The 27,700-nt window shown below is 41.5% G+C and overlaps 1 protein-coding gene across 11 annotated transcripts in view; it reads right to left on the bottom strand.

The window, feature by feature from the left end:
* Positions 1-1,696: 1,696 nt before the first annotated feature.
* The window catches only part of LOC124043359 (thyroid hormone receptor beta-like), a 127,254-nt gene continuing 101,250 nt past the window's right edge, over positions 1,697-27,700 (bottom strand). For 4 of the 11 annotated variants that reach the window (XM_046361894.1, XM_046361897.1, XM_046361896.1 and 1 more), the window contains exons 5-12: positions 22,819-23,209; positions 19,032-19,132; positions 18,702-18,849; positions 15,096-15,301; positions 14,066-14,152; positions 11,397-11,543; positions 10,054-10,312; positions 1,697-6,458 (exon numbers count right to left, since the gene is read on the bottom strand). In XM_046361894.1, the coding sequence (XP_046217850.1) occupies positions 6,217-6,458; positions 10,054-10,312; positions 11,397-11,543; positions 14,066-14,152; positions 15,096-15,301; positions 18,702-18,849; positions 19,032-19,132; positions 22,819-23,209 (1,581 nt within the window). In that variant the 3' untranslated portion in view covers positions 1,697-6,216. The remainder of the gene's footprint in view (positions 6,459-10,053; positions 10,313-11,396; positions 11,544-14,065; positions 14,153-15,095; positions 15,302-18,701; positions 18,850-19,031; positions 19,133-22,818; positions 23,210-27,700) is intronic. The other 7 variants (XM_046361902.1, XM_046361901.1, XM_046361905.1 and 4 more) reach the window with 5 other exon arrangements.

Genomic DNA, 27,700 nt, shown 5'->3' with positions numbered 1-27,700 from the left:
TGCCTGTTATGACCTGGGTGAAATGGCTGAGATGAATAAAGCGATGACCCCTAACACATCTGTGCTCTAGCTCATGTCAGCTTGCTCTGAATCTACCTTAGGTTTCATTCTGACCGAGGCAAAGCACTGAATTAATGATTGGTTTGAAAAGGGCAAAAAGGTCTGGAAAAACAAATATCCTGTGGCCTTGGCAATGTGTACAGGTGTAGGATCTTAATTTGATCACCCTGTTGTGCAGGAAATGCACATTTGTAGTGAATAAGGTTTAAAAAGGCTTTTAAAGTCTGTAATTTCCATTTTAAAATGCCATACTTGATTTTCCCCAACCAAAAATGTATCAACCCCTACACAAATGGCCATTAATTATAATCCACACAATAATTCACATTTCCAGTTGCTGCAGGATTATTCTTCCGCTGTGAGAAAGGGATCAAATTAAGATACCACACCTGTAGCACTTCAGTTTCATTCAAGAGAGGCTTTTAGTGGTGCAGCATTGAAGTGTTGAGGTATCACTCCAGACTGGCGTTCGATCCCAGGCTGTGTCACAGCCGGAAGTGACCGGGAGTCCCATAGGGCGGCACACAATTTGCCCAGCATCATCCGGGTTAGGGGAGGGTTTGGCCGGGGAGCTTTCCTTGTCTCATTGCGCTCTAGCGAGACTCCTTGTGTCGGGCCGGGCGTCGACTTCAGTCGCCAGTTGAACGGTGTTTCCTCCGACACATTGGTGCCACTGGCTTCCGGGTTAAGCGAGCAGGTGTTAAGAAGCTGCGCGGCTTGGTGGGTTATGTTTCGGAGGACGCATGACTCGACCTTCACCACTGCCGAGCCCGTTGAGGAGTTGCAGTGATGAGACAAGAACTTAACTACCAATTGGATATCACGAGAATGGGGTAAAATTACAAAATAAAAAATACAAAAAGAGAGCGGATTTTAGGGCTCTGATCATGATCAGTATATAGTAGATCTGACTGTCAAAAATCTAATCCAAAGATTGTTTGTGTTATGTGTTTCAGTTTCTCTATTTCGAAGTTGGTTAGCATGTTAGGTGAGGCGTGCACTGATTAGAGTCACCTCATTGGTCAGTATGTGTTACATCTGTACTGGCTCAGTGCATCAGTTGGAGAGGACATGTTGGGAGAGCTACACCGCATGTTAGTTAGCCAGGAAGAAGCCCGAGTTGTTTTCCCTTGCTCCATATTGCTCCTTTAGTTTGTTTTCTCTGGGGTAAATGTAATGCGCACTCATGGTGTGTGTCTTTTAGAAACCCCTTATTAGTTGTGTGCCAACTTTCAGTGGACGCACCTTTTGAAAAAAAATCCGTTTTGGTTGTTGAAGTGACTTTGTTTGTTCCCTTTTCTGTGAGCGACATTTTGAATTTGTCCTTTGGGAATCTTACATTTATTTAACCGGGCAAGTCAGTTAAGAACACAAGGGGGATACCTTAGTCAGTTGCACAACTGAATTACATTCAACCGAAATGGGTCTTTAATCAATGTCATCGGCTCCCGGGGAGCATCTGTTGTTAGGTGTTAACTGTCTTGCTCAAGGGAAAAATGGCAGATTTTTCCACCGTGCTGACTAGGGGATTTGAACCAGTGACCTTTCGGTTACTGGCCCAACGCTATCAACCGCTAGGCTACCTGCCGCCGTGGTGTGAGACACATTTTACAAACAAAAAACTGTTCAGAGGACATTTTCTTAAAACCATCTTTATTCTCAAGATCCAATTCACATTACGTGCAAATGGCATCATAATCATGAGGATCCAAATTCATAATTATTATATTTTTTTGTGCAACTTGTCTTTTCTTCCAGGGTACCCAAGTCAAAACAGGTCAGATTCAACTCCATAGGCAACGATGTGTGCAACACGTTTCAATTTGGTACAAAAACACTATACCCACAGACTCATTCTCAATCAATTACACGAACACAACAAGTTCATTCTCTCACTCTTTCTCTCCAAAGACTTGTCATCCAATATTCCGGATATCATTGATAAACGTTTACTACATCATGAAAAACATATTGTTGGTATTTGTCTGCTAAAACATTAAGTCAAGAAAACACACAAGTAAATCATTTGTTATTCTTTTAACAGTGAGTGGATTTGCTTGGCTTTCAGAAATGGAGCTGGTTTTTATTCAAATTGTCCTGGCCAACTTTGCAGTATAGTATATGTTGAGTTCAGAGGAGGCTGGTGATGAGTGGACGGCTCATAATAGTGAATGGAATGGTATCAAACACACGGGAACCAGATGTTTGATGTGTTTGAGACCACTATTCATTTCATTACCGCCATTACTATGAGCCTGTCCTCCCTATTTAAAGTGCCACCAGCCACCACTGATATAGTTCCATACAGTAACCAACAGATATTTTGTCAAGGTGAAACTAACACTTCAATCTGTCTATGAATCTTACTAGTTCATGATGTTCACATAGTTATATCTAAAGCAAATCTAGAACAGTATGTCATTGTGGTTTTGCAATGAAATTGAGAGAAAGATTGTTTTTTCCCATTCATTTACGTAAAACAGTAAAATGTTCATAATGCATACAATATCTGTAAAAAAATTCTGCAGTCTGAAAATATACATCCTTATCCTCTGTAGTACTGTAAAATAGCTTCTTTTCTATTGGTGCAACATTTGTTATTGGTTTGTAACTGAGTTATTAAGAGTGACCACTCTTGCGAGAGAAAATACCACACCTGCGCTTTAAGAAGTATCTTGTGGAATAAGGTGACATTCAGCAGAGTGCATGTTTGAGATCAACTACAGACGACTATAAATCACCTTGCATTCCAAATAACTACTCATTATGTGATCAAGACTTGCCATTCTGCGCCGCCGTTGCCTGTCTCAAACAAATTGCCTCAAATATGCTGATTGTCACAACTCATTCTAGGGCCATTGACTTAGCCCGTGTCCCCATTTAACTTGTAAACCAGGAAGTAATTGGACCCTGCGCCACTTCCTGTTTCCAATTACCTGTCTGTCTCTCTCTGATTGTCTGTGCATTGTTAACTGTGCAGTTTGTGTGAATTGTGAGGTCCTAGTCATTTAAACATGGTGAAGTCTATTGCTTTATGAAAGGCATCACTTTTACAGAGAAAACACAAGCTGCTTTGAGGAGTAGTGTGAAGCTTATAATAGTTGGATTTTTACACAAAGTTTATACATTTTTTTAACTGTTGCAAACAAACCACAATATCATACAACTTTTTTTTTAAAGAAATATACAACCAAAATAAAGAGCTTTTTTTAATCATCAAGTTTTTCCTCTGTACCCTGCTGATGTTGCATCATATTTTTTTAAATGAATGTGGCAGCCAGGGGTGTAATGGTTCACCAAACCCACGGTTCTGTATGTATTGTGGTTTTGGGGTCACGATTCCATTGGGTTTCGGTACAGTGGGGAAAGTGACAGGCTAACATTTACTGTAGTTAATTTTGGTTTATTTAAGAGAATACAAAGTGTTGGTATTCCTGATTCCACACATGATCATGAGTCATATAATGCCTGATGAGAGCACCATCAGGAATACCAAACAGTATTTTTACTCATCAACAACAACACTAAAAAGTGCAATTAATGTGTGAAATCAATATGTAAATATGGCTCAGACATTGTATATAGAGAGACCTATGCTATAATGTTTTCTTACAAAGACACAAAGGCACGCATTTGTGTGCCTCTCAAATTGGGCACACGATACTTCTCATTTCCCACTCCGGGTAATGTGATGGGGTGACACTGTTAAGTAGCTATCTGTTGCCCTGGAGGTCCATCCACCTGTAATAAGCACAACACAGGGTATATTGGCCAATTCATTGCCAACTTTGTCTTTAGCTTGCTTGTATAGAGCGGGTACTACCCGTTTGCTGAAATGGGTGCAAGAGTGCGAATTTCGTAGTGTATCAAGCACTTTCATGAGGTGCTGAAAACCCTTGTTCTCAACCACCAAGAATGGGCTCATATCCGTAGCTATCAACATACCTATCGCTCTTAGAAATTCTTTGGCCCGGTCAGAATCAGTTGCGGGGGGCTGCTTGAATGCAGAGGGGAGACAAAATTGTTTTAATGTTTTTTTTTGCGTTTCAGTTTTGCTCCTATGGTAAGAATACTGGGATGGTGTTGGCGTAAATGTGTCAACATGTTTGAGGTGTTGGCAGCTGCATAGGCTATTCTGGTTGAGCAGTGGCAATATACTCTCTCTGTCCACCGCCATTGTAATCTACTGGGAAGCCAAAATGTTCCCAAACTGTCGATGGAGAATCCTCCTGGTTTATCGACCCCACCACTTGCCATCGTACAGAACTGGCTCCCGGCTGCGCCTCACAAAAGGACAGTTTGAAATGCGCCAATTAACATTCTAATTTTAATTGGCCTACAATGTGTGCATAGGCTCTAGTTGTTTTAACTGAATAGCCTGAAATGTTTTTTTCTCCAGCTCAGATTTACTCAAGAGGCATACAACGCAGCGTAGGCATAACCTATAGGCCTAGTAGTTTGTTTTAAGACATTTTTTATCTATTCTTTCGGGTTCACAGTGTGGACCGAACCGAGGTCCCCGTACCAAACGTTTCGGTATAAATAGTGTACCAATACACCCCTTGTCACACCTTGACCTAACTAAAATAACAAAGAAAACAAAGAATACTAAGGTCAGGGTGTGACACCCCTAGTGGCAGCGATTCTCTCCTCTGACTCAGAATTCCATTGACTGTGGTCAACATAGAAAGGGTTTGACCCCCTCACTCTACCCACATGTCAGTCATACAGGCATGAATCAGCCAATTAGCAAGTATCATAGCAACAACCAGTCCTCATAGGAGGATCATGATCACTTTCAGTAACTCACATGTTGAGAATATAATATGACGCTTGAACATAGTTAAAAAGTTCCCATGGAATCTTGTGAGACAGCAGGAGGAATTTCTGCCAGCATCACAGCTCAGTGTCTGCCTGTCTGATTTGTCCATCTGCAGCTCAGGAACTACACGCCATGGTGACAACTACAAGAACATTCTCTCTGTTTCAATAACGTTCTGTTTCATGATGCAAGTCTACACTCTAGAACGTGAATGAGAGTCGGAAGCATGTTCTAGGTTCTAGAAGAAGTCACTGATAGCCAATCAGATCAGGTTAGATCATGCATCCTGGTTCCGGGAAACAATCCAAAATGATTGGATGAATTCCCAATTTATTTTGGCACTGCATGAGTGGCATCATGAAAAAAAAGAGATAAGCTATTGAATGGCTTTAATCTTTTTCCTGACTTCGTGTCAAAGTGTGTTTATATATCTGTCCTGATCGTTTAGGTTTAACACAGAAGAGGAGAAACAAGCCGTCTTTTAGCTAGCTTTTTATACATGGATGAGTTGTTTAGTGTTGTGCCTTGCCATTGTTTAGAAATGGGCCTAGGTTTACTCAAGGTGGGAGCTTGTGGTGTGAATCATAGAAATAGAATAAGAATAGCCATCCCATTACAGAACATTGACAATTTCTATGGTGTGAATGATGTGAGTACAGTAAGAGTGTGTTAGAATGGCAGCATTGAGCAGGTATAGATATAGCTCTCACAGAACACCAGCACCAGAGGGACACCTATATGAAAGCTACTACACATCCCCTGACTGGGGAAGTCTCGTAGGAAGAGAATACGAAAAGGAAGGGAATGGAATAATGCAGGTTAACTGGCTTCTGCTGTCGGCCACTGTCTTGTACAGTACTGACCTTCTCAGGGTTGGTGGAGTCAGCACTCAATAATAAACTGGAGTAAAATGAAACACTTGAAGTTGCATGGTTCTTATGACTGACTGAACGAGCGCTGTCAACGACAACAACTAGACATAATCACCAATAAGCCGACTGACTGACTGTACAATTAACCCAAAAAACCTATAGAGAAGTAACCGAGGAGAGGTGAAACATTTACAAAATAAAAACCAAAAGAAAATGCTGTTCACTTGTACCCGCATCGTAAGGGATGGTTCCATCCATAAAAACTAGGCTGAGAAGCTAGGCTATACCAAAGCTATGGAATGAAATGACTCAGTAGTGCTAATGAGAGTTCCAACGTGTCCCAAGACGCCGAGAGCCACTCTGAGGCCCACTGTCGTAGCCCCCGACAGGCGCCCACACACACCCCGACCACACACACCGTGGCAGGGTGTGGGCGTGCGCGTCTGTCCCTCCGTCTGTCCGTCAGTCCTCAAAGACCTCCAGGAAGAGTGGGGGGAAAAGTTCATTGGGGCACTCCACCTTCATATGCAGGAAGCGGGAGGCGTGGCACGCCCCGATCATCCGCAGGTCCGTCACCTTCATCAGCAGCTTAGGCCAGAATTGCGCCACCTTGTGTTTGCGGTAGTTGATGTAATGTTCAAAGGCCAGAAGGAACTCCTCCTGGCAGCGCTCAATACGCTCCACGCTGGTCAGCCCCGGACGGTCTGGGGAGGGAGGGAGAGAGAGTTTTCATACTGTACTATATGTTAGTATTGTCGCGTAGATGGAAAAATACTATATACTAATCCAACCCTAATGTACAAACACAATCTCATTGGAGATAGACTCTATACCTTTAGAACTCAATACTTTTATTAATCGGATGTCCTGTGATCTGTTGCTAGCTTGTTTTAATCACTCCAGGGGTTGCATGTGCGATAGATTTACAGAACATTCGATTGATAAAATATTGAGTTTTGAGTATGCTACGGAATTATTAGAACAAATAGCAGATTGGCTCACATTTGCCATTGATTTCACAACAATAAAAGTCAATGCAGACAATCTGTGCATGGGGATATGATAGATCGATGGCTTCCAAAACAGAGAAGGTATATCGTCTTAGAGACGGAGGGAGGGAGATGTGTGGCCCCAGCACAAAGTTATTGATTTTGAACGTCAATCCCCCGGACAGCTATTGTAGTCTCATCATTAGATGGTTTCCTTTCCTAGGGTGGGCTCTGTAATCCCTGATGATCGCTATGTAAAAGATTGGCTTAATGGGTTTAAAAAGACCTCTGGTGGAAGTTAACAGCAGTGTATTGACGTGTTACTGACTGTGGTTAATCACACATGAAAACAGGCCAGGACACACGGACTTACTGGCTTTGGGCTTTGCTGACTGTTTTATACATTTACCAAGGTTTTACTGACTCCTTAATTGCAGTAATGACGTGTGACTGACTGTGGTTAATCAAACATGGATGGCAGACACTGACTTACTGGCTTTACCGACTGATTCATTGCTTAGCGACTGTTTTGTTACATGTCTCACGGGAGGCTGGCTATTGGTTTTATGTGGTAAACTTCAGGAACTCTTTGCTAATAATTTATTGTATATGAATAAATATATTTAATATATAAATATTTATCGTGTACAAGTTAAGTGTACATCAGAAGTAATAAGTAAGGGATAATCAACGAGGGGCTATGCGTTCTATGGAAAAAAATGAACGACATGGAGTTGCATTATTTCCAAGAGAACACAGAGTTCCGAGTTCGTTATCCCTTTTATACCATGGCTATAATTGAACACATTTGCTGCTAGAAATATGTTCAACATTCACTGAAGTAGCCAGCAAGTATACTAGATAGCTAGCTACAGTAGTTATTGTGGTAACCAAACGAACAGACTTCCTAGTTTAGCTAACCAAACCTTCAGTCCTAGCTTGCCAATTTGTATTTATACTCTTTAGCTGTTGCAAAGGCAGCAAATACTCTTCCTGGGGTCGAAACACATTAAGGCACATACATTACATATAAAACAAAAGATAAAACAGTACATCATATAACATTATTACACCACTACATATCTACAATACAAATGTATAATACCACCATACAACAATTTTACTTGTAACTTTGTGTTTTTCTCTTCACAGTGCCCGCTGTTAAGTAAGGTATATTTTTATCTTTTTTAAAAAGATCTGATGCTCGTGCTTGCATCAGTTCCCTGATGTGGAATAGAGTTCCATGTAGTCATGGCTCTATGTCGTAATGTGCGGTTCCCATAGTATGTTCTGGACTTGGGGATTGTGAAGAGACCTCTGGTGGCATGTCTTGTAGGCATGGGTGTCCGAGTGTGCTAGTAGTTTAAACAGACAGCTCGGTGCATTCAGCATGTCAACACTTCTTACAAAAACAAGTAGTGATGAAGTCATTCTCTCCTCCACTTTGAGCCATGAGAGATTGACATGCATATTATTAATGTTAGCGCCCTGTGTACATTTAAGGGCCAGCCGTGCTGCCCTGTTCTTCTTTGTGGCACCTGAACACACGACTGAACAATAGTCCAGGTGAAACAAAACTATGGCCTGTGGGTCCTGCCTTGTTGATAGTGTTGTTAAAAAGGCAGAGTAGCGATTAATTATGGATAGACTTCTCTCCATCTTAGCTACTGATATGTTTTCACCGTGACAGTTTACAATCCAGGGTTACTCCAAGCAGTTTAGTCATCTCAACTTATTCAATTTCCACATTATTCATTACAATATTTAGTTGAGGTTTAGGGTTCAGTGAATGATTTGTCCGAAATACAATGCTTTTAGTTTTTGAAATATTTAGGACTAACTTATTAACTCTTTATCCATAAAGCATGGGGTGTAAATCCATAACACATACGTTTTTTCCAGCAGCAGACTGATCAAGAATGTCAAAAGCCTCAATAAAATCTAACAAAACAGCCTTTCTATTATCAATTTCGCAGTCAATCATCATTCATTTGTGTAAGTGCTGTGCTTGTTGAATGTCCTTCCCTATAAGCGTGCTGAAAGACTGGTCAATTTGTTTACTGTAAAATAGCATTGTATCTGGTCAAACACCATTTTTTCCAGACATATACTAAGGGTTGGTAAGAGGCTGATTGGTCAGCTATTTGAGCCAGTAAAGGGGGCTTTACTATTTTTAGGTAGCGGTATGACTTTAGCCTCCCTCCAGGCCTGAGGGCACACACTTTCTATTTGGCTTAAATTGAAGATATGGCAAATAGGAGTGGCAATATCATCCGCTATTATCCTCATTCATTTTCCATCCAAGTTGTCAGACCCAGTGGCTTGTCATTGTTGATAGACAACAATAATTGTTTCACCTCTTCCACACTCACTTTACCGAATTCAAAAGTACAATGTTTGTCTTTCCTAATTTGGTCATATATACTTGGACGTGTAGTGTCAGCGTTTGTTGCTGGCATGTCATGCCTAATGTTTGCTAATCTTGCCAATGAAACAATCATTAAAGTAGTTGGCAATATCAGTGGGTTTTGTAATGAATAACGTTTTCAATTCGACTTTTGCTTTCCAAAGCAGCTCAAACATGTAAGAATGTGCCATTGAATTCTACCTTGCAAATATTATGCGTTATAGAGAAATAATGCACGCTCTAGAATGACCTTCAAGCCAATAAGAAACAAGTGTTCAACAATGCAATGGTATAAACATCTATAAGCACATATTATAACGTACGTTTCATGCTATATCGTTAATGTAAATGCTCTTTCTACACACGGGACCAGGGGTTAATATGGCGTGCTGTTAGACCAATTCTCTATCTGTTTGAACTCAGGGGTCACCCGCTCTCTTACTATCTCACCCACAATGTATTCCTATTTCCTACCTCATCTACTTGTAATGTGACCTACTTGTCATCTTGCCAACTAGTTCAAGATTAAAATGTCAGGTCGTGACCAAATATAAATGAACAACAACACAAAATAGAATATTGATAAAGAACACTCTTTTGGAAATGTTTGAATTCACCAAATGTTTTAAAGTGGCACCTTTTGAAGGATATCTTTGAATTAACTATCTGTAAAAAACCTATATCTTCTATATTGTCAGCTTACAAGTGGATATAACTGTTGCAAGACTATGGCCCCTCAGTTCCAATGGCCATGACCCAATTAAAACGCTTTTAGGTGTATTTGTCACAATGGTGATATAACCCATAAACCTGCGTGTAGAGAAAACAAAGGGCCAGATGTCTGGTAGTATGGTGAAGTAACGTGTGTTTGTGTGCCGGCAAGATTGTCTCCCTCCCTCTCACCGGAGGACAGGAGGATGACGGCCTGTAGCAGAGCGACCTCAGAGTCGTCCAGGTGGAACGAAGACAGCGATAAGCCCAAATCAAAGATAGCGTCCGACACCACACCCAGGCCTCCGTTCTTCAGCTGGCCGCGGGTCACGGCCATCTCCCCGTTAAGCGTCAGCGTCTCACTCTCGGGGTCGTAGCGAACGGCCGCCCGTAAAGACATGATCTCCATGCAGCAGCCTTTCAATAGGATAATCTGGTCTTCACAAGGCAGCTGGGAGGAGAGAGACAAACACAGAGAGCAAACGTTATATATTTTGTTATTGACTTTTTTGCACATAAAGATGAACGACTGATATGATTTGAAGAATTAAAAGGGAAAATAGGAGAATGTGCAGGAGAGGTAAAACTCCAGAAATTGTTAGAACGTTTATGTTCATATATATTAGTAGTGTTAGCAGTTATTACAAACTGAATTCTACATTCCATGGTATTTTTTATATTTATTAGCTATTTTTTGAACATGGATAAATTCAGTTTAGTTTAATATATGATTAATTTTGTATATTTTTAAAAAGTTTACATGTTGAGACCATTTCTAAGTATTTTGTATATATTTTTTTATAGCAGACCAGTAGAAATGTAGCTCTAAACAAGAACATAATTCACAACATGTATATTTCACTATAAACTAAATATTTAATTAATTTTACATTTTTAGTTTGAACATTTTCTCTCATTTTATTTTTTATTTGAGTGAAATTGCTTATGCTATTGATGTTTCTGTTTAAGTTATTGTAACGGATTTCTTCCGGGAAGGAGAGGAGGACCAAAATGCAGCGTAGTTCGTGTTCAACATGTTTAATAAAAGACGATAACGTGAACACTATGCAAATACAAAATAACAACGTGGCAAAACCCAAAACAGTCCTATTTGGTGCAGAGAACACAAAGACAGGAAACAACCACCCACAAACCCCAACACAAAACAAGCTACCTAAATATGGTTCCCAATCAGAGACAATGACTAACACCTGCCTCTGATTTAGAACCATATCAGGCCATACATAGAAACGGACAAACTAGACACACAACATAGAATGCCCACCCAGCTTACGTCCTGACCAACACTAAAACAAGGAAAACACAAAAGAACTATGGTCAGAACATGACAGTTATAGTGTTTTATAACCAATGTCTTTATTACCATCCTCAATAATAAATCATGAGGAATTCAATCATATGAAGAGAACAAAAATTTGAAACACCCCCCCCCAAAAAAAAAAAATAAATATAGCTTGATAAGAATTACATTTTTATTTTAGTTTCAATAAAGTAAAACAACCTTGCTTACGTACCTCACAGAACATAGGCAGCTTTTTGGCAAAGTCCACCACTCGGGTAATGGCGGGGGTGATAATTTTTGTAAACTGACTGAAGGCTTCAATGTCCACTTTGCTCCCTTCAGGTGCATTTATGACCGGCGCTTGACCAATGTCCTCGGGCTGAAACGACAAAAAGAAGAGAGAGGATGTAGGTACATTGAACAGGGCGAGACAGGGACAGACTGTTAAAAGACCACAAGACAGAGTGCACCCTATATAGTGCAGTACTTATTTAACATAGTATACTACTTTTGACCAGTGCCCTATCCAGGGAGGAGGGTGATAACTCAGACGCAGCTAGAAAGATAGACAGACAGACCACACACACAACACGTTCTCCTCTTTCTCCAATAAGCGTGAGACAGGTCAACGAGTATAACAGCATAACAGGAAAACAAAGTGGATGGCGTTTCCACTGTGATTGTTCAGGAGGGACAAGGAGGAAAGGCGGAGGGAAACTTAAAAAGGAGGGAAAGTGCAAGCCATTCATTTTCTCGTACTCAGTCGGCAGAGTCTTTGACTAGGGTTATCCACTGATACGGTATTATTATTATTATCATAACATATTCAACTACATGCCTTCTGACCAGAAGTGACATAAGAGCGATAGAGAGTAGAGCAAGTAAATAAACAAAGAGCCCAGATTGAGTTGAGTAGCAGAGGACAAAGCACTGTGTACAGCAACCCCCAGATTATGTTGCTTTGGCTTTAAATCAATAGGCATATTGACAAAATAATAAAACACTAATTAATAATAATAATAACATTATCCCTTTAAGAGTACTTCTCCCCCGGTATGCCTTTAAACTGTCACAGCTTGCGGAAAACTATCTCCATACTGTATACACAGCACTTAAAGCTATTTGGGGCATTCTAGAGAAGTGGCTCAAATTGCTGTCCCAAGTCAAAAAAAAAAAAGATTTAAAAAAAAATTAATATAGTACAAAATCATGGTTTATATACCCTTTTCTATTGAGGTGGCTGTACCCCACCCTGACTCCTAAAATTCATTTTTGAAAATAAAGTCATCCATGACTTTTGTAATCTTTTTAACACTATTATTTCACTAGAACATATTTAGTTGTTTTATTATTAAATTGAAAGATACTGCTCTAATTAGACTATTTAAAAAGAATCGCTCTCTGAAAAATGATTTCCCAACTTTGTACTCTGTCACTACTGAAACACAGACTGTAGAATGAATGGGCCTTAAGCCACATCCCTACAATTATAACCATGAAATGGGATTACATCCCTCTCCATCATGGCCCCATGATGTGTCAATAATATATATATGTTTTTGGATGTCTAAAATATAGCTAACTAGCCATATGGTAGCTATGGGGATTCATTAAAGTCCAAAATACATTTAAATGGTCAAAACTGAAACTGCCACGACCGAAACAATTTGCTTCGTTTTGGTATTGACATTAATGTTTGGGTAATAGACACTTGATTGTTAATCCATTGTATTCCTTCACATCTCTTGAAAAAAAACATTGATATGATCATCTACATTAAACACATAATTACTTCTCCCTGGAAGTCAAAGTAATGCACTGCATTGGACGAAACTGCTTCTTTTGTCTTTAAATGCAGGAAATGATATTGTAGTGAATTCGGGGGTATTTCATTTTATTTAACCTTTATTTAACGAGGCAAGTCAGTTAAGAACAAATTCTTATTTTCAATGGCGGCCTAGGAACACTGGGTTAACTGCCTTGTTCAGGGGCAGAACGACAGATTACCTTGTCAGCTCAGGGTTTCAATCTAGCAACCGTTCGGGGTAGCCCAGACCAGGACTCGAACCAGCTCCAGTGACTGTCAAGCCAATATCTTAAATGTTATCCCAAGAGGTCTAAATGTTGGGTTAAGGTTGCTACAATATGGTACACAGTGGACAAATTCCTCAATCCCCCCCCCCCCGCCCAAAAAAAGGTTACACAGCGACATGTCCAAATCAGCCAAAGTGTGTATGACATAGGCTGCATTTACACAGGCTTCCCAATTCTGATATATTTTCCACTAATTGGTCTTTTGACCAATCACATCAGATCTTTTTCAGAGGTGATCTGATTGGTCAAAAAATCAATTAGTAAAAAAAATATCAGTATTGAGCTGCCTGTGTAAATGCAGCCACAGTGTGCGTAAAGCTTGGTCTGTGAGTACAGGGAAAATTGTCCATTGGTCAGAGCCTGACATTGATGGTGAAATGTTTCTCTAAATTAAATGTAATGGTTTTGAAAGTCAAATTAAAAATCCTCTTTTTACTATATTTCACATTGTGTATAACATTTCTCAAATTAATCTGTAATAGAAGGTTAATCAAAATGATCAATACTGTACACGGTTCTCCCTTAACAGAAACTTTTTCACTGTTTCGGTAGTGAATAATTTAATGCCTGGTAAGGTATTCAGAAAACAATTAAAATATGCAATACAAAAAGTGTGTGAGTAGTAGATATGTCTAAAAATAGGATCCAAATTAGATTTTTTTTTCAAACCCAAATTTGAATGACTCATATACAGCACTGTATTTTAACACTAGCCCATAATATAATAGCTAGCTATAGCAGGTGCGATTTGAAAAGCGTTTTTATAGTATTTAAACTCAGTATTATATTTTGTCTATTAGTTCTTACCTTGGTTTCCTTCACCCCCACTGCACTCTGGTCAGAAGTATAGAATAAATTACATGTTATTTCATTAAGTAGCATTGCTTCCTCGACCTGTTGGACAATCAACAGAGATTGTGAAGAACGTTTCAATGAGGAACCCGTGTCAAGCCAACTAAAAAAAAAAAAGTTGAATTAAACTGAGGAAAGGTAGATGACAGACAAGTAAGTGCGGAGAGAGAACACAGGTGAGTAGTACACAAAATGCAAAGTGGAGTTTCCATGACAAGATTTAGGCTCAAGCTGAAGCATTTGTTTTATACATATGAAACGTTCACAAATGACTTTATCAAAGCTGATCTACATTATGATAATATAGCATAATTTAATACTAAAATACTAATATAATACTATATAACAATATACCCTGCACAGGGACTATGGATGAAAATGAGCTGTTTAGCTAAATTTGGAACTAATTACTAATTAAAAACATAAAATAAATGACAATTCAATTAAATAAATTACAATTTCATCTTTCTATGTATGTAGCCTCTACATGGAAACTCCAGGATAGAGTCAAAGAAAGTGAGACAGACTTCAAACTGCAGAGGACGATTACACTTTATGACAAAAAAAAAAGGTTAAAATGTGAGGAGTGAAATTATAAGGTAGATACTACACTAGACACAGAGAGAGAGTGAAAGAGAAAGAAAGCGCGAGAGATAATAGTTATTTGTTTTTAGTATTTGTTTAGATTATTAAAGAACACTGCATTAAAGGGGAGAGAAAGAAGAAAACAAGAGGAATGGATTGTTCCGTTTTAAGTTAGTGTCTGCTGCGTTGAGGAACACACTTTCTCCAGCGTCCAGCTAATTCTCCCCATTCTACAAGGAGATACAAAAAACATGGACATATTAACGTTGGGAACAGTGGTGGGTTGGGGATGGGATGGGAGGCAGGGAAGGGGACAAGAGAGGGATTGTGGGAACTGGGAATGTTTCACAGAACAGACATGGTTGGTTAGACGCTGTCAGCCACGGAGAAGACGTCTCACCAAGAACTTGCGTTTCTGTTTCCAGTGGTTTCCCTGGGCATTAGTTGACATGTGGGCCTCGGTGACCATGCGGATCAGGTCCCACTCCTCCTGGGACGGCTCAGGCCGGTCCCACACCGTTTTCTGGAGCTCCTCCTTCCGCCGCCGCTCACGGTTCTCCTCGATCAACTTCCGCTTGGCGAGCCGCTTGCTGTCGTCCAGCACCACTGGGAGGGGAGGGGGGTAGAGGAGGAGAGGAGTTAGGGATCAGGAGGAAGGGTGAAGTGGTAGGGCAAGTGGGGTCAAAGAGGGGGGCAAGGAGTCATGAATGAGGAGGGGATTAAGAGGGAGGAAGGGTGGGGTTTTGTCAAGTATCAAGCGAAAAAGAAGCGAGAGAGTAAGTCCACAATATAAACCACATAGGGGCCATACCTGCGAACATTAAAACAGTTTAACCCTCTATGGCATTAATATTTATTTGGGGGGGGGGGGAATATTTCACCCCGTTTTTTGGGAGCTTGGGGGTCCCTGATAGTATATCCATCATAAAATGTGTCGTCCCACCCAACCAGATATTGGTTTGTTTCCTCAGGGCAACAATGTGCTACGAGGGTACTGAAACACTAAGGTTTTCTATAGTACATCTGATAAGTGGAATAAGGAAAACAAACAATATATGCATTGGAAAAAGTTTATTTTGACAATCACAATTAGAAGCTTGAAAGTCAAAACATCAAACAATCAAATAAACAAACTACTACTAATTACAACTAACACCTCATGTATAAATGTTTCTCACATTTCATATAAACATATAAACCAACATCCAAATGACTGTGTGTGTGTGTGTGTGTGTGTGTGTGTGTGTGTGTGTGTGTGTGTGTGTGTGTGTGTGTGTGTGTGTGTGTGTGTGTGTGTGTGTGTGTGCGTGCGTGCGTGTTAGCCTGTGTGTGCGAGTATATGTGCGAGTGTGTGTGTGTTTCAGTGTGTCTGAATGTGTTTGTGTGGGTTATTAATTAAATCAGTGTTTCTCTTTTTGACAAAGCACACTCTGATTTTGTATTCTGTGTGGAACCTCAGGAAGCAGTTGCTGGTGGATGTGAAACAGAGGTGGACATCACATTTCCAGCACTTGGCTTTTGGTGTACCTGTGCACTCTGGTACCTTGCATCTCCCCTTCTTTTCAGCCATAATCATCCAACGGGTCCTTTTCTCCTCTTCTCCTCATACTCACCAGCAATTGTGGACCTTGGACGACCTTTCCTGCGCTCCAGACTCTTTCCACTTTTCAAATCAGATTTTATTGGTTACATACACGTGGTTAGCAGATGTTAATGCGAGTGTAGCGAAATGCTTTGCATAGGCCTTCAGCGATGTTTGACTTGAAGGTATACAGCTTCATTTCTTCCTTCTTTCTCATGCCAGTGCCTTCACAATCTCTTCAGTAGAGCAGCCAGGTGGTCACGATGATCATATCCAGGAAGTGGAACACCAGCCGGTGGAACCACTTCTTTGATCTGATTTTGTTCCGGTACAGTGCAATCAGTGAGTCAAGCAGATCCACGCCACCCATATTCTTGTTGTATTCTTTCACCACAGCAGGGCAGGGGACTTTGGTGATCATCCTTTGCTTGCGATCCCACATGTCAAACTCGGTGACTGGGTGGGCTCCAGTGTAATCACTCAGAAGGGTTACTAAACGGTTATCGTGCCACTTCACGACGTGCAAGGTGGTTTCTCCAACCACGGCCATCTTCTGTTCAAAAGATCCACGTCCTGCTCTCTTCAGCTCATCATCACACAGCAAGTTGACGCCTGGTATTCTGATGCCACTAACGGTACCAGTGCAGTGAATTCCCTGCTGAGCCAGTGTGAGCACAAGAGGGACCCTCGTAAACCAGTTTCGACATCTTCATCCTCAGACCCAGTCTCATTGTCAACAGACAGGCATTCTCCTTTAAAAAATCAGGAAGCACAAATGAATGTGTCATATACCCTTCTTCATTCACTGACACGCATACAAACAAACACACACTCACACATTACTTTTCTGACTGACCCCTGACCTCCTAACTGTCTCTGAACACCTGATTCAGGGATCCACTCTCCTGACTCTCTTCAAGCTCACTGTCCTCATTGTCACTCAAAATGTTTTCTTGTGTCCATTTCCTGTAAGTATCAGTAGATAGTAAAAACATTGACTATGGTCATAATTATGCATCCGAGCACATCTCCACACCCAAAAGTGGTCTAACTGCACAATGTAACCCTGAGGCAACAAACCAAAAAACACAGTTTTAGTATATAAATCCAAATAAAATGTCTTTAAACAATCAAACATACTCATGCACATATTTTTTATATAAAGTTATTTCAATTTAAACATGTTAAAAAGTGATTTTATCTTACCAACTGGTGGCACTGTGTCCCATGCAGCATTGCTTCCTGAAAGGACTGCTCCACCCCCAGACAAAAGGCCACACCCATTTCAGCCCCTCATTTCATTGGACACAGACAGTCATATATATATATATATATATATATATATATATATATATATATATATATATATATATATATATATATATATATATATATATATATATATATATATATATATATATATATATATATATATGACTGTCTGTGTATATATATATAGTGTGAGGTCCAAAAAGGTAGTTTGTTGCCTGAGGGCAACACCATGCCATAGAGGGTTGAGTTTAAAATTGTTGACATAGTGTTGTAGCTGGTCCCATCAGATAATCTGGCACACGTTAGCCCTATTCTCACCAGGTGGCTGTGATTATTTCCCATCACAAATTCTTCATAAGATTATCAAAGATCTTAAACTCTTTCTCCACAAACCACTGGCAGTTAGGTCAAGTCGGCCACCAGATGTAAACCTTGAAGTTGGACATTTACATGTATCCCTCTGATGGCCGACTTGACCTATTTTAAGAAATGACATTTTCTAATGTAAGGAAGCAAGTATAGCCCCATACAATTTACAATACATACAAGATACAATTTAATACATATGCACTCTGCCTCTGATATTTACACTGATGTTCTCACCATAGCCGTCATTAACAAAAACGATGTCAATAAATAAATAAATAAATAATACAAATTCAAGTAAAAACAGAAAACATTATAGAAATGATAGACATTACACAATAAAATATGACTTTTTTGGATCTAAGAATGTATTCGCTTTTTAGAGTATTTGTACAGAGGAACATTTAACAACGAGGTTGGTTGGCAGTCTATATCTGTTATGATGAGTCATGACATTAGTTATTCCTATCTCTGTACTTTGAAATAGAGAGGTTAAGCAGCTCTCCGTGATGAGCCACCTGGCAGGCCAGGCACAGTCATCAAGTTCAGTAAGCAGATCTCTCAGGTAGATTGGAGCGTATATATAGACACATTTTTTGAGAAGTAGTGCTAGTTAGTTCATTTTTTTTTGGTTGCTGCTATTGGAGTGGTAGTGAATGTCCTCTCAATTAAATAGAAAAACTTTAATATTAGTCTACATTAATATACTTTTCTCTCACTCTAGAAGAGGGAACATCCTCTATAAAAGTTATTCTGGGGATCTCAACGAAGCAGAATAGTACTTACAGTCTGTTGCCATGCCGACAGTGATGCACTTCTTGAAGCGACACTCCTGGCACTGGTTCCTGGTCACCTTATCGATGATGCACTTTGCCTCGTACTTACACGCGTACGTTGGGTTCAGGTTCTTCTGGATCGTCCTCCTGAAGAAACCCTTTGGGAAAAAGATCAGAGGAATGTTTGAAACACAAAGATCTGCAACATTGGAATATTTATGTGAATTTAATTATCATCTCTTTCCATCAACTGAATTTTTCCTTTTTAATTGATACTATGTCAGAGAGTGTTGGTATTATTACATATGTTACTAATACATATGTCCAGTGTTGGTATTACCTTGCATCCTTCACAGGTGATACAGCGATAGTGATATCCTGTAGCTTTGTCCCCACATACCACACATAACTCGTCCTTGTCCAGGTAACTAGGGATGTACCCTAACAGAAGAGAAATATATCAAATGTAAACACACCATATAGGCCTGTGATGATCCTTTAACAGGGACACAATTTCCGGGATACAAACAGCATTAAGAAACAACTAATTATGTATGCCAGGAATGCCTCTATTGTTGGCAGAAAAATGTCCCTATGAGATAATAAAGTATTAATTTACTACTGTCTGACCACAAGCAGACCACTGAACATGATATTTTTTAGACAAAGCAACTTAGAAACAAAGAGGTGAATTCCAACAGATGTATTTAAGATTGGCATCATTCATTTCAACACAAAGTTCTCCAAAAAGGCCTAAAGGGTGTAGCATTAACAAGTTAAGAAGCCGAGTTAACAAGGTAGGATCAGTGAGGGAGATGATCCAGCCCCGGACACAGGAAGGGAAAGGTGGGGGCAGAGGTCAATAAATGATCAATACTAGTCGAGGGAAGTCCGGGCCAATCCATCAACCGGCACGCTCCAGCCTTCTGTTACCCTTTCTGTAGGCCCTCTCCCTGCACCAGCAATCAATACACACACACACACACACACACACACACACACACACACACACACACACACACACACACACACACACACACACACACACACACACACACACACACACACACACACACACACACACACACACACACACACACACACACACACACACACACAAAGCACAAAGCACAAAATGCAACAGGTCCTCTGGTGCCGGGTCAGTTCTGGCACGGTATGACACCTTAGGTCGACTTGGATTTACTGCAATTAGTCCAAACTAAAGCCTGATCGAAGGAGCTCAGGTCGTCAAGACAATTAATTATCCACCTGTAGCAAATCATTATGAGAGATGCTAAGAACACTGTTCAGGACAATCAAACGCAGAGACATGCTGACAGTCAATTCATACATTTGTCAACAAGTTTTTCAAAGTCCATGGACTCATAATATGTTGGTGGCCTGAATTTGCCTTTGAACTTCAAGAGTTTGAAAGTGAATATATAGTTCAACGTACATAACTACAAACTGTGCTAATGGTTCTACTTACCAACTGATAAACTCACAGACCTCAGTGTTTCGGTGGTAATAATCATATAGTATCAGAATCACTTCGATTATAGTGTATCAAGAGTCATTACCATATTATATATACACATACGAGCAAGGTTCAACACCGCAACGGTTTGAAATGAGGTAAAGCACTGTTCAAGCCAAACTAGACTAGTATACATCAAATACTGTTACACACTACATACAACACAACAATATCAGGTCAGATGTAGTCAATCAAAAGGAGATATTTGTGCACCTGTCACACGTCTCTACAACTGCACTCCAACACAAGCTGTCAGGCCGTCACCCCATCACACCACCGGGTTAGTCCCTACCTTTCAGCTTGTCACCCCATCACACCACCGGGTTAGTCCCTACCTTTCAGCTTGTCACCCCATCACACCACCGGGTTAGTCCCTACCTTTCAGCTTGTCACCCCATCACACCACCGGGTTAGTCCCTACCTTTCAGCTTGTCACCCCATCACACCACCGGGTTAGTCCCTACCTTTCAGCTTGTCACCCCATCACACCACCGGGTTAGTCCCTACCTTTCAGCTTGTCACGCCATCACACCACCGGGTTAGTCCCTACCTTTCAGCTTGTCACCCCATCACACCACCGGGTTAGTCCCTACCTTTCAGCTTGTCACCCCATCACACCACCGGGTTAGTCCCTATCTTTCAGCTTTCAGCCATCACACCACCGGGTTGTCCCTATCTTTCAGCTTGTCACCCCATCACACCACCGGGTTAGTCCCTACCTTTCAGCTTGTCACCCCATCACACCACCGGGTTAGTCCCTACCTTTCAGCTTGTCACCCCATCACACCACCGGGTTAGTCCCTACCTTTCAGCTTGTCACCCCATCACACCACCGGGTTAGTCCCTACCTTTCAGCTTGTCACCCCATCACACCACCGGGTTAGTCCCTACCTTTCAGCTTGTCACCCCATCACACCACCGGGTTAGTCCCTACCTTTCAGCTTGTCACCCCATCACACCACCGGGTTAGTCCCTACCTTTCAGCTTGTCACCCCATCACACCACCGGGTTAGTCCCTACCTTTCAGCTTGTCACCCCATCACACCACCGGGTTAGTCCCTACCTTTCAGCTTGTCACCCCATCACACCACGGGTTAGTCCCTACCTTTCAGCTTGTCACCCCATCACACCACCGGGTTAGTCCCTACCTTTCAGCTTGTCACCCCATCACACCACCGGGTTAGTCCCTACCTTTCAGCTTGTCACCCCATCACACCACCGGGTTAGTCCCTACCTTTCAGCTTGTCACCCCATCACACCACCGGGTTAGTCCCTACCTTTCAGCTTGTCACCCCATCACACCCGGGTTAGTCCCTACCTTTCAGCTTGTCACCCCATCACACCACCGGGTTCCCTACCTTTCAGCTTGTCACCCCATCACACCACCGGGTTAGTCCCTACCTTTCAGCTTGTCACCCCATCACACCACCGGGTTAGTCCCTACCTTTCAGCTTGTCACCCCATCACCCCGGGTTAGTCCCACCTTTCAGCTTGTCACCCCATCACACCACCGGGTTAGTCCCTACCTTTCAGCTTGTCACCCCATCACACCACCGGGTTAGTCCCTACCTTTCAGCTTGTCACCCCATCACACCACCGGGTTAGTCCCTACCTTTCAGCTTGTCACCCCATCACACCACCGGGTTAGTCCCTACCTTTCAGCTTGTCACCCCATCACACCACCGGGTTAGTCCCTACCTTTCAGCTTGTCACCCCATCACACCACCGGGTTAGCTTGTCACCCCATCACACCACCGGGTTAGTCCCTACCTTTCAGCCATCGGGTTAGTCCCCACCTTTCAGCTTGTCACCCCATCACCGGGTTAGTCCCTACCTTTCAGCTTGTCACCCCATCAGTCCCATCAGCTTGTCACCACCACCACCGGGTTAGTCCCTACCTTTCAGCTTGTCACCCCATCACACCACCGGGTTAGTCCCTACCTTTCAGCTTGTCACCCCATCACACCACCGGTCCCTATCTTTCAGTTAGTCCCTACCTTTCAGCTTGTCACCCCATCACACCACCGGGTTAGTCCCTACCTTTCAGCTTGTCACCCCATCACACCACCGGGTTAGTCCCTACCTTTCAGCTTGTCACCCCATCACACCACCGGGTTAGTCCCTACCTTTCAGCTTGTCACCCCATCACACCACCGGGTTAGTCCCTACCTTTCAGCTTGTCACCCCATCACACCACCTTGTCGGGTTAGTCCCTTTCAGCTTGTCACCCCATCACACCACCGGGTTAGTCCCTACCTTTCAGCTTGTCACCCCATCACACCACCGGGTTAGTCCCTACCTTTCAGCTTGTCACCCCATCACACCACCGGGTTAGTCCCTACCTTTCAGCTTGTCACCCCATCACACCACCGGGTTAGGACCTTTCAGCTTGTCACCCCATCACACCACCGGGTTAGTCCCTACCTTTCAGCTTGTCACCCCATCACACCACCGGGTTAGTCCCTACCTTTCAGCTTGTCACCCCATCACACCACCGGGTTAGTCCCGACCTTTCAGCTTGTCATGCCATCACACTATCCCTAGTTCCTTCCAGCTTGTATTACCATAAGCACTAGTCCCAATTCCATACCTTTCTTGTTAACCTCTTGCATCCACTGCATGTGGGAGAAGTCAGGCTTCCCCTCAGAATAGTAGTCGGGCTGGTGGTTGTAGTGGCTGAGAGGCACTTCCATGGTGCAGTATTCACTTTTGAACACAGGGTTGGGTCCTGGGTAGGAGCAGGTGTAGGGCCGGCTGGGGGGCCAAGCCTGCTCCATGCAGGGAGGGTGGATCTGGTGCATGGTTTGGGGCTCACAGTGCCCGTACCCCCCGGGACCATGACCTCCATACATGCAGTACTCCCCACCGGCCTGCATCGGGTAGCCACCGCCCACGCCATGAGGCATCTCATATATGTCAGGCATGCAGTAGTTCATGATGGCCAGCGGCTGCACCGAAGGCAGGTAGGCACATACAAAAGGCTGACGAAGGCAACAAAAAAAGAAGAAAAAAAGCAGACTGGAGACAATGTTACGTATCAATTCAGCGCTAAGCGTGATTCATTCAGCGTTAAGTTCAAGTAGGGTAAATTAATAATGAAATGATTGATATGGATATGATAAGAAAGATGTGTACGGAGAAAGTAGGGACTATGTTGGTAGAATGTGTCTTATATACTGAGTCCTTGGCCCACCCCTACAGTACAACATCTAGCACCTGCCCCGCCCGTCCTCGCCCGGCCCCACCCCAAAACACGGTGCCCTCTCAGCCGAACGGGGCAGGAGCTTTATGACGACATGGGGTTTCTAATCTGACTCTGTCAATCCTAGAAGTGGAACAGACAGACAGCAACAAGATGGTGATGTTCTCGCAGATTAAAGCCTTGCACTCAAGGCTGTGATGTGTCTCAACAACCACCACCACCACCTAGTCACACACATATGGTGGTGCCGTGCCGCTGGCGGAAGTTAACAACAAACTAAGACAGAACAAAATAACAAAAGAAAAGTCATCTGAAATACTTTTCTGTATGAATAAGTAGTAGCTGACAGTCTCGGTAGAGGTTTGGTTTGTTAGGGTTAGGGTTAGCACCAGATGAGTCAATTCAATTTGACAATTAGATCCGGATGATCAACAATATCATTCACATTACAGTTCAAATCTTGGAATAATCGGGTTTAGCCTTCTTAGGCCTATTTAAAGTCAAAATTAGACTTCACTTCAGACTAGAATAGAATAGTTCATTCAAAAGGGTTAATTTATGCCAGAATTTTCCTTTGATTTCCTTTGATGGCCACTGGCAAGCTGGAAGAGTGTGCTCTTCACGGATGAATCCCAGTTTCAACTGATGGTAGAGTGTGTATGGCGTTGTGTGGGAGAGCAGTTTTCTGATGTCAACGTTGTGAACAGAGTGCCCCATGGTGGTGGTGGGGTTATGGCATTGGTAGGCGTTAGCTACGGACAACGAACACAATTGCATTTTATTGATGGCAATTTTAATGCACAGAGATACTGTGACGAGATCCTGAGGCCCATTGCCATTCATCCACCGCCATCAGCTCATGTTTCAGAGTGAAAATGCATGGCCCCTTGTCGCAAGGATCTGTACACAATTCCTGGAAGCTGAAAATGTCCCAGTTCTTCCATAGAATGCATACTCACCAGACATGTCAGCCATTGATCATGTTTGGCATGCTCTGGACCGACATGTATGACAGCATGTTCCAGTTCCCACCAATATCCAGCAATTTCGCACAGCCATTGAAGAGGAGTGGGACAACATTCCACAGGCCACAACCTGATCAACTCTATGCGAAGGAGATGTGTAGCGCTGCATGAAGCAAATGGTCACACCAGATACTGACTGTTTTTTATATCCACGCCCCAACCTTTTTTTAAAGGTATCTGTGACCAACAGATGCATATCTGTATTCCCAGTAATGTGAATTCCATAGAATAGGGACTAATGAGTTTATTTCAATTGACTGATTTTCTTTAAATGAACTGTAACAGTAAAATCTGTTATTAACATATTTTTATTAACATCTGTTATTAACATAAATCTTATTAACATATTTTCATAAAAACTTTATTTTGATGAATTTATTCATACTATTTCATCCTTCCACAAGATATAGATCCAACACAAATCTAAGGTTGCTACCTAAGCCGGCTAGTTGTTTGTTCTATCAATTCGGTTGTTAAATATTTTTTTTTCTGTATCTATGGACGCGACCCAGTGGTTTGTTCTAAATGTTCCATTGCCATACTGGCTGGCAACGTTCTTATCCCTTGCTTGATAGCCAACTACGGCTAACTTACAGTCACATCAAACAGTGCAGCCAGAATAACTGCAAAGTAGCTGCATTTGCATTTGTTTAAGCTGCTTTCTAGTGACATTTATTTGGATACATCCATAACAATGAGCTAATGAGGCACGATTTCACCTGGCATAGAACATGTGCTCTCTCTTCAGATCACTGTTGTTCAGAGTAACTAGCCAACAACACAGTTAACACAATCACTTCAAACTGAAGCTGCAAGACTGCAAACTAGATGCATTTCGTTTTAGTTGTACCTGTTTTCTATTGACATTTCTTTATATATATCCATAAAAATTATGCCAGCTGATTCATGAGTTCGACTGGCTAAGAAAAGCTGTCTGCCTGTCTGTCTGTCTCGTCCCAACCTGTTACAATGGGACAGCTGGAGATCGAATTTCAATATTGAAAGTCAGACAGCAAGTTATATACAAATCTCCACTGTTGAAAACCAAATGCTAGTCTAAAAGAAATCGCTTGGCTAGGCTGATGAGACAGTGGATTGCGCAGTGAGATGGAACAGAGTAAATAGGCATTTAAACGTCATAGATTTAGCCGGTGGTAATTTATGGAATAGACACAGCCTAGCCAAGTATGCGGTTTTAACTAATCAGCATCCAAGGTTAGATCCACCCGTTGCATAATTCTCTATAACACACAGTATATTTGCACGGTATAATTCAATGGCTGTAGTTCATTCATACATGTTCTGTTTGAGCTGCTTTTGAAAGCAGAAGTCGAAATGAAATATTATTGTCATTGTTGATTTTCATAATAGCAAGAAAGGACTGAGGGTTTGGTTAGCCAGGCAACTATTGAACCTATCTAGTAACCTTGCTAACTACTTCAGTGGATGTTGAACAAATTTGTACCGTTTCTAAATTTCTAAATGTGTTAAATTATAGACATTGTATAAAAGGGATAATCAACTCGGGGCTCTATGCATTCTTTGGAAAATAATGCAACTCTGTGGAGGGTAAGTTCCACTCTGCTAGCGGGTCATGGAACACATCTTCTACATTGTTCACAATTTTCCAGAGAACGCATAGCCCCTGGTTGATTATCCCTTGTGTTGAACCTTAAATATGTTTAGATTCATTATTACATAAATGCACACATATTTACAAACAAAATAACAATTTGTTTATTTTCATTACTAGACTAATGAATCAAAAGGTAAAAGCGCATATAAGGCGATTCTGAACAATCAAATAATGAATCAAAGAAGATGCTGAACAGACGTGTGTTTGCGAGACAAAGACAGAGGCACACTATAGTCACTTAACCACAGTGGAGGTGTCCCAAATGACACCCTATTCCCTTTTTAGTGCACTACATTTGACCAGACACATTAGGGGAATAGGGTGCCATTTCCGATGCAGCCAATGGATCCATAAAAATACCCTTCTAAAAATATGTATCCACGTGACCAGCCATCCTATCGTAACCAGTAACACAACACCGGAGTGGGCTCAGACGACTGTGGCTAAGACTGCAACACAATCAACACATAACAGCTGCTAAAAGTAAGGCGCTTTGAGGCAAATCTGCTCCTAAAGTGGCCCTTGATACCAGTTTAACTTTTTCATGAGGTGAAGTCCTCCGTGGCCCTTAATCTCATTCGTGTTTCTTAGACGCTTGACAGTTGCTGTCCCGAGTCCTCTATCAGACAATATAACTCCAGTCAATACTCTGCAATCTGTTCTAGATAAGGGTATTTTTTCTCAGTTTGGGGTGTTGTTGCCCATCTGTCTTTTTTGTTCATGTTATTTGTATCAAGTGTAACTATTTCTTCATCTGAGGAATCGATCGCTTTAGAGCTCAGTAGCTCAGTTGGTAGAGCATGGCGCTTGTAATGCCAGGGTAGTGGGTTCAATTCCCGGGACCACCCATACGTAGAATGTATGCACACATGACTGTAAGTCGCTTTGGATAAAAGCGTCTGCTAAATGGCATATATTATTATTATTATTATTATTGTTTTTAAGCTGACATTTGAGGGCGTTACACAACCCTACTATTATCAGAATCACCTTTATTCGCTAAGTACATTTACACATAATCATCATTTATTTGACTTGGTAATATGGTGCTGCTCGCAGTAGACAACATATAGAGACAGAAACAGAAAGAGGACGTTAGACACAGTTTAAATACATTATACACAAAAAAAGATAAGTGACCATAAAACATACAGTGAATTCGAGTTTTACACTGAATTGAAACAGACCATAAACACACTTCACATTGATCAACTTTCCTTTGGGATTGCATACTTTCTGGACCAATATCGCCAAGTATACAACATAATCATTAATTATATAACTCTTACAGAAACACAAAAGTTGTCTGATCTATATTCTGTTTTGTTTGCCTGAGTTGCCATCAAACATGAATTCAATCAAAACCTTGAAACCCTATTATTGAATTGTGGTTGAAATCTGGGTTGAAATTAGACGAAAGCTGTGTCCATTAATTACTTTTGCAAATTCAACCAACTAACAACGTTAATGCAACGTTATTGCGTTGATAAAGAACGCTTAAAAAAAATTGCTCAGCTATGTTGACTCAATGAATTTGTTCAACACAATGTTTCAATAGTGATGAATTCAAACAGATCCTTCAAGATTCAATTACTTAATTGACTGATCA

The sequence above is a fragment of the Oncorhynchus gorbuscha genome, linkage group LG09, assembly GCF_021184085.1.
Source record: "Oncorhynchus gorbuscha isolate QuinsamMale2020 ecotype Even-year linkage group LG09, OgorEven_v1.0, whole genome shotgun sequence".
Lineage (NCBI taxonomy): Eukaryota > Metazoa > Chordata > Actinopteri > Salmoniformes > Salmonidae > Oncorhynchus > Oncorhynchus gorbuscha.
This window is presented reverse-complemented; position numbering and strand designations above follow the sequence as displayed.